Source organism: Lolium perenne, chromosome 6 (genome assembly GCF_019359855.2).
Source record: "Lolium perenne isolate Kyuss_39 chromosome 6, Kyuss_2.0, whole genome shotgun sequence".
Classification (NCBI taxonomy): domain Eukaryota; kingdom Viridiplantae; phylum Streptophyta; class Magnoliopsida; order Poales; family Poaceae; genus Lolium; species Lolium perenne.
Genome location: NC_067249.2, coordinates 232,402,624 through 232,410,168, shown reverse-complemented (window position 1 = coordinate 232,410,168; position 7,545 = coordinate 232,402,624). Strand labels below are relative to the sequence as shown.

The window sequence follows — 7,545 nt, the reverse complement described above, 5'->3', positions numbered from 1 at the left end:
ATGTTTGCGTCATTCTTAGCATGATTGGTTCGCTAATTACTAAGCGAAGTTTGTTTGTGCTGCTAAGTCCTTTTGTTCAGGCGCACATATTCGGTCAAAGAGTTAGGTTAATGCCAAAGCTCTCAAGACCATATCGTTTGCTTTGTAAAGCAAGTTCCCCTATTGAATTCAGTGATATACCGGTGGTTCGTGATATTCTGGATGTCTTTCTAGGAATATCACCATGTTGTTACATGACCGTGTTGTCGAGTTCATGAATACGTTGGTTCGTTCAACTACTCCTTCTCCAAGAGCCGTGCTGGATAACCCTGGACTAGTTGGTATAGCTTAATCAACAACTTGGAGAGTTGAAAGACAAAAGGTATATCCAACTTCGTTCCTTTATAAAGGGATGTCTAGTGATGTTTGTGTTGAAGTCAGAAAGTATCTCCTTTGCGGATATGCTATCTTCCCCATGTTTGATTTGAGTTTGGGCTATCGTCAAATCAAACTCAGTTCAAAGGACTATCTTGATGATGTTTATACTCATGGTGTCTCGTCTAAGTATACCTTCATGTCCTTTGATCTGACCAATATTTATGTCGAGTCCATATAGAATATGAGTCCCTCATTGGAGTATCTTGATAAGTTTGTTGTTGAGCCCATCGACGACATTCTTATTTTCTCCAAGTTTAAAAGATTCATATTGGACGTTTGACACTAGTATTGGAAAGTTTTGAGAACCATCTTTGTGTTATCATGAAGTATGTGTTCTAGATGCTGGAAGTGACCTTCTCTAGTTCACGTGCACTTGCTGAAAGATGTCGCCGTGGATCTGAGTCGAGTTCCCTTTGTTATCCTCGGGAATCATCGCAAGTCGGTCAGGCATGTGCGAAGTATTCTTGATATGGAAGGTTGTTACCTCCATTCCTTGAAACATTCCTCTATGCACACTAAGCTACTGACTGGTTTGTTCAAAAAAGAGAAGAAGCTGAATAGCTTCAATATCTTCTTTGATGTCCCCGCAAGGACTCACTTGTGTTACATTGCAGGTTCATGTGCACGCAATTGCTTTTGCAGTCGCAACCACATGTATTACGCAATCTAGCTCAATCCTTTGGATCTTGACATTGTGGTCCATACCTTGAGAATCTATCGACTTTACCTTGGTGGTAACTGTTGAAAATTTCTAATTGGACATAATAAGTTTGAAATATCTTTACACCTAACCTAAGCTGAATCTCAAGCGGCAATGATGGTTAGTGGTTCTCAAGGATTCATGGCATAGGTCTCTTTGTAATCCCGGCAAGATTGATGTCGTGGTTAACACAATTAGTCGGAAGGCTTATTGCCATAATCTCTTGATTCATCAAGAATAACCACTCTCCATAAGGATCTTGTGTGACTTATTCTAGGAGTTGCCCTTATGATGCTTTTCAAATCCTGAAGTCTTGACCTCCGCTTGATGACCTATTGAAGGCAATTCAATAGCCTAATATTGGTGTCTAGAACATCAAGGAGAACATCATAAGCAGAGTTGCTAAATGTCTCTCGGTCAATTCCTTGAAATAATTTCTCCGGTGACAACAACTTCGTTCGGAGAAATTTCACTCCCCTTTGATTGTTGGCACTTCCCTAGCCCGTACTCTTCCCCTTCCTTTGGGTTGTACCCGAAGTTCTAATCAACTCACACGTTGTGTGAATTCGTCAGCCATCTAGGGCCTAGCATTTTTAATACACTTCAATCGTTGCATGTATCATGTCCGAAGAGTGACTATGTTCTTTTAAATCCATAGTTGCTCTCGTTGGATAATCATTCATGCTTCTACGAGTCACCATTTCTAAGAGTGCCTCGTCATGGTATCAAAGGCAGTTTAACTCATCGTTACCTTGTTTTGTCGTATTCTTGTAAAGCGTGGAGCAATTGCCTACCAAAATTTGGAACTTCTTCAATCTCCTCCGTTACCTTCACGTGTTTCATGCTTGCCATCTCAAACGTTGTTTCCGAACACTCCTTCCATGAGTTGACCATGAGATACTCAATCTTCGTGAAGATCCATCGTTCCAGAGTTATTCCCTCTTTCCTTTAGGTGCAGTTGAGCAACAACCTCAAGGGAAGAAAATGAAGCGCTTCATTCATGGTGTAGTGGATCAAATTCATTCATGACGTCATGGATCAACTTCTTCAACAAAGAAGGTCATCATGGTATCGACAAGCTCGTTGAAGACTGGTGTAGTTTTTGTTACCTTCTCTTTTCCTACCTTAGGAATCTCGGGGACGAGATTCTTGTAAGGGGGGGTAGAGTTGTAACATCCCTGTTTTAGAAAACCCTAGTTAGGAGTTGTTTGTGCATCATGAGCATCATATAAAATGCATTAGGAAAAATTTGCAAATAAATTAAAATGGAAACCCTAAGGTGTGCCATTTCTCTCTCTTTTGAAAAGCCCTCAAAATCTTTCAATGAATCAAGATAAACTCACATGGCATTTATGCTATGTTGAAGGGACATGGGTGCTTTGAAATTCTCTGAAAAAGAGTTTGTCAAATTCTATTCAAAACCAGGGTTTGAAATTTGAAATGTAAAACAGGAATTTAAATCCAGAAAAATAAATAGAGGGAGAAACCCTCTCTCTCTCTTCCCTGGGCCAACAGCCCATCTCCTTCCCTCTCTTACCTCTCATGCGCAGCCCAAACAGCAGCCCACCTTGGCCCAGCAGCAACAAACCAGCCCAGTAGAAACCCCAGGGGGTTTTCCGCAAAATCGCCGTCTTCCCCGCGGCTCCAAGCGGTGCACGGCAGCGCTGCGGCCGCCCGATGGCGCCGGCGGCCAGGATCGTCGCCGCCGCCCGCCGGCGACTACATAAATCGCTCCGCCGCCCCTCCAAACCCTAGACCCCCACAGTTTCCCCCTCCCCTGCGCCTCCCGCGAGCTAACCCTAACCCTACCCGATGGTGCTGCCGGTCGCCGCCGTCGATTCACGCCGTCTCCGGCCACCCCAAGCGCCGGCGACCACCGCAACGCGCTCAGGGTGAGGTCCTCGTTCTCCTCGTGCCCGCATCCCCTCCTCTTTCCCCATGTATCGCCGCCTCCACATACAACCGGGCCGCGCCGCCGCAGATGCTCGCCGCCGGCCACGCTCCGGTGTCCAATAAGTGGCGGCGCCACCACCGTTGGGTTCCCCTCGGTCGTGCGCGTCCAACGCACCCACGCGCGAGACCCCTCGAGGCCGGCATCGTCGAGGCCGTGCCCGACATGGCCGCAGATGCTCGCGCTGACGTCACCATGACGTCAGCGTGACGCAGTAACTCATTTTCTTATTTTCCAGAAATTCAATAAAATGGATAAAACTTGTTTAATTCATAACTATTTCATTTTAAATCAGAAAAAGGTGTATAATATATCAAAATGTTCAGAAAAATGAAACCTATCTACTTATGCTATCATCATGCATAGTTAATCAACTTCAATTAACATTTTTGTTAGTATAACGAAATACCACTTTATGGAAGTCATCGAAATGCAATGTTTTATGCATTCGAATTCCATTTAATCTGACAATGATGTATTAGGGTTAGGTTCAATAACTTTAACATGTCATATCATCATCTTTGTATGCGCATTGCATCGATGCCATGTATTGAATGTTATTTGTATATTTCTAGTGTTTGCTTCTTCGCGACCGATAGAGCACGAGTCTGAGATGACGAAGATCAACGACACTGATGATCAATTCCTATCCACCGACGAACAAGTCAAGCATGGGATCTCCGAAGATCCATATTGGTTTGTTAGGGACAAAGGCAAGCCCTAGCCTGGTTCATATATGATTTCGAAATGCTTTTACTCTGGTTCCTTCATATTGCATGCGGTTCAACTGTCTTTTATCGATAGATAGAGTTACCCTATCTGTTGCATGTCCTACCTTTGTAGCCTCAAATCCCTGATCCACTGCTCCTAGCATAACTAGGTTTGGCATGTGTGCATCGCTAGAGCCTTTATATCTTTATGCTTAGCCATGCTTAGTATGTTACGCTACTACTCCGGACTGGAGTCTTACAATGAAATGAATCTAGGATGACAGGTTGACGTGGTAAGTGTAGAGATGTTGTTAAAATATAACTAAAGGCTCAGACGAGAGGCCACATTGGGATGTGGTGGGTTGTTTCGTTTCTGCCGACCCTAGGAACCGAGTTCTCACCTCTTGAACCAAGACTGAGCGTACAACCACACGAGGCCCTATTATGGTACCCTCTCGACTCACTAACTTGCCTAGTAGATTCCATGAGTCACATAGTTTGCGCGTTACCTGGTCATATGCATTGCATTTTGCTTGGGGGTAAAGGTACATAACAGGTAGGTAAGCGTGGTCGTGGTGGCTGGGGGTTGCGGCCTCTGGGGAAACCCACCTCGGTACACATCGTTAAGGACCGACTTCGGGACTTGACCCGTTACGGCGGAACAATCCTTAGCGCGTGACTCATGGTCTCGGCGACAGCAAGGTAAAGGTCGTGGTCAGCCACCCTCTGCCAGCTTTCCAAGGAAGAGAGCTTATGATCTGGCATTAAGAGTCGGCTGGTACGTGTGGGTAAAGTTGTGCACCCCTGCAGGGTTATGAATCTTTTCGAAAAGCCGTGTCCACGGTTATGGACGACTTGGGAACGGACGTGGAGATCATAGAGAACTTTAACCTCATCGTAAAACTTGGCAAACAATGTATGCTTACGGATACCTTCTCCGGGTGTTGAGGGGGTAATCCGAGGATAGTGGTTCGAGATGATGAAGATTGGTGGATACAATATGATGATCAATAGAGATAGAGATATCACTCTCTTATCCCCTTTTAAAGGTTCTGAGTAGTCGAGCTTCTCTTCTCTCTTGTCTTACAAAGGAAAATTGGCTTTACACAAAAGAAGCTCCACACAGAAAGCCCGCATACCCGCTTTGCTAAAAGGTTGTACTAAGTCTTGCTGAGTCCCTGTACTCAGCTTTGCATGCTTTTGTTTCAGAAGAAGTCGCTCCAACAGATGGTGGTTTCTAGTCGACATCGACGAGTAGCTTGGGGTTCCCAGGTGGCAGCCTGGAATCTATGGGCTGGGACGTCGCCGTTATGCTCCTGGCCTCTTAAGCCTTTTGCTATCTTGCTATGTCTAATAGCATAACTTTGCTTCCGTTGATTGTTGTATGCCAGGTCAGTGACCTCTGCTTGTAATACTTTGGTTCTTCGCTCAGTTATGAGCTTGTATTACTTTTTGAGTCGTAGAGTCACTGTTGTGTTACCGATTCTCTCACTGTAGTCTCTCGAGCTCTAGGTTAGGCTTATGTCAGACGAAGATCTGGTATTTGTCTAACCCTGATCCCGGGGGTGCCACAAGTAAACAAGCGTAAATCATACAGTCCTCATGTAAAGAAAAGCATGTTATAAACGCGACAAGCAAATAACGAAGAACGAAACAAGAACACACGCAGGAGACACAAGATTTAACGTGAAAACCCCTTCCAACACAGAAGAGAAAAAACCACGGATGTCAGTCAGCAAAACTTCACTATATCGGGAAGGGTTTACAAACATCGTGGGTTATCTTATAATCTGATAAAGCCAAGTCTACCACCGACTGGCCTCGCTTCCCTCATCAGAAGTTAGCCTTCCTTTAATATATGAATTTGGATCACAATACAACAAGGCAAAAGGTAAGGGCTCCTTTGATTTGAAGGATAGGAAAAACATAGGAATAGGAAAGGTATAGGATTGGAATGACATGTCTACTTGAATCCTATAGGAAGCTGAAGTTTGTTTGATTGTAGCAAAGGAATTTTCCCATGAGGTATGAGCTAATGCTTTTTTCCTATAGGAATTACACTACAAGAGATACAAGAGAGAGGAAGAGTGGGGTGTTCTCATTCTCCAATGAGGCAGACCATGTGTATACTGTTTTTGTTTTAGGATGTGCGCATAAACGGATCCAAAAATCAGTTCTGAGCCTGAGCTAATATGATCTGGTTGAATAAAATTCAAAATAAATAGTAAAGAAATTTAAAAATATCTGATTTTTTTGTACAATTAATATGAATAAGTGCTCTAACTGCATACCAAAAAACTGGCCACCGCATGGCACGCTGAAGCGGAGCACCTCCACGCCCTTCATGGCATCCTCCTCTGCGTAGTACACCATGTCTGAGGTGCAACGGCACGCGTCCAACTAGTCGGCCACCCCGGCAGTGCCGACAACATCCTCATCAACGCTGGCTCCGACTGCACGGAGGAGTTCGACGCTATCCACTCCGCGAAAGCGAGCGGGCTCCTCGAGATGTACCGCGTCGGGTAGCTCGTCGTCACCTGCCCCGACTACGTGTCCCCACAGAGCAGCCACGCCGACCTCACGGCCATCGTCGAGCCCCCCTCCGTTCCCCAGGCGCCACCCGTCTCCACCGTCGCGCTCGCCAACCCGCGGGAGAAGGTACCGTGCTGGCTCGTGGGCAAGAAGAACGTGTCTGACAATGTGCGCCTGTTCCGGCTCGCGTTGCCGTCGCCGGACCAGAAGCTCGGGCTGCCGGTCGGCAAGCACGTGTACGTGTGCGCCTCCATCGGGGGCAAGCTCTGCATGCGCGCGTACACTCCGACCAGCTCCGTCGAGGAGGTCAGCCACGTGGAGCTCCTCATCAAGATCTACTTCGAGGACGAGGACCTCAAGTTCCCCGCCAAGGCTTAAGGCGTTAAAATTTCAGCACAGTTATTTAGGCAGCAATCTATGGAGAGAAAATATCGCCATATTTTCATTCTTGCCCCTGCATGCACGGTAGTACTCCCTTAATTCTCTCCTTAATTCCACTGGCGCACGATTCTCTACCTCCTCGTTTCTCACGCGTCTCCATGGTTGGTTGTCTGCTCCCAGAAGTCAAAGGAAACGTTGGGGGAATAACTGCCTCGCTGTTTTTGAGGAGTCAAGGACGAGGGGCAAATACGGGAACAGATGGATCGCCAAGATCTTACACCTTAAGCCTTGAGGAAAAATCAGAAAAAAATTCACGCCCTAAGCCCTGATATGGAGGAAGTACATAGTACATACACGGAGTAGCATAGTAGTCCCTGCCTCCCGGGTAGTCAGAATTTTCTCGAGTTCTGGTACATAGTATAGTGGCGGTGGTCGATCGGGTGGTGATGGCCAAATTGGACATTGGGAATGTGCACGTTGTGCTTTGTTCTGTGACTTGTGTCGCAGTGTCGGTATCCTAAAGCAATAAATATTTCAACATCATTTGCCAAAACATATGTGAAACGAGTTTAATTCTAATAAAAAGTGTCACCGATAAGCCAGCTGATGGCTCGCTAGAGAGATGAAAACTGAGCCAAAACATACATAGCTGGTTGGTGCCACATTTATTTTTATGTTTTTTTAGAAAAGTATGAAACATATATGTACAAAATATTTTTTTAAACGGAGGCAAAATCTTTGCCTCATTCATTAATTAAGAAGAAGGTGCCGAGTTTTTAGGAGAGAACCGGGCGAAAACCATAACAACAGGGCCGAGCCCACATAAACACACCCACACATACAACCAAGCCTAA

The 7,545-nt window shown here is 45.6% G+C and overlaps 1 protein-coding gene across 1 annotated transcript; it reads left to right on the top strand.

Annotated features, from left to right (window-relative positions):
• The first annotated feature begins 6,149 nt into the window (after positions 1 to 6,149).
• Positions 6,150 to 6,688, top strand: LOC127310001 (nitrate reductase [NAD(P)H]-like). Its single transcript, XM_071822447.1, has 2 exons — positions 6,150 to 6,158; positions 6,305 to 6,688. The coding sequence occupies exons 1-2, from the start codon at positions 6,150 to 6,152 to the stop codon at positions 6,686 to 6,688; spliced, it is 393 nt and encodes a 130-aa protein (XP_071678548.1).
• The last annotated feature ends 857 nt before the right edge of the window (positions 6,689 to 7,545 follow it).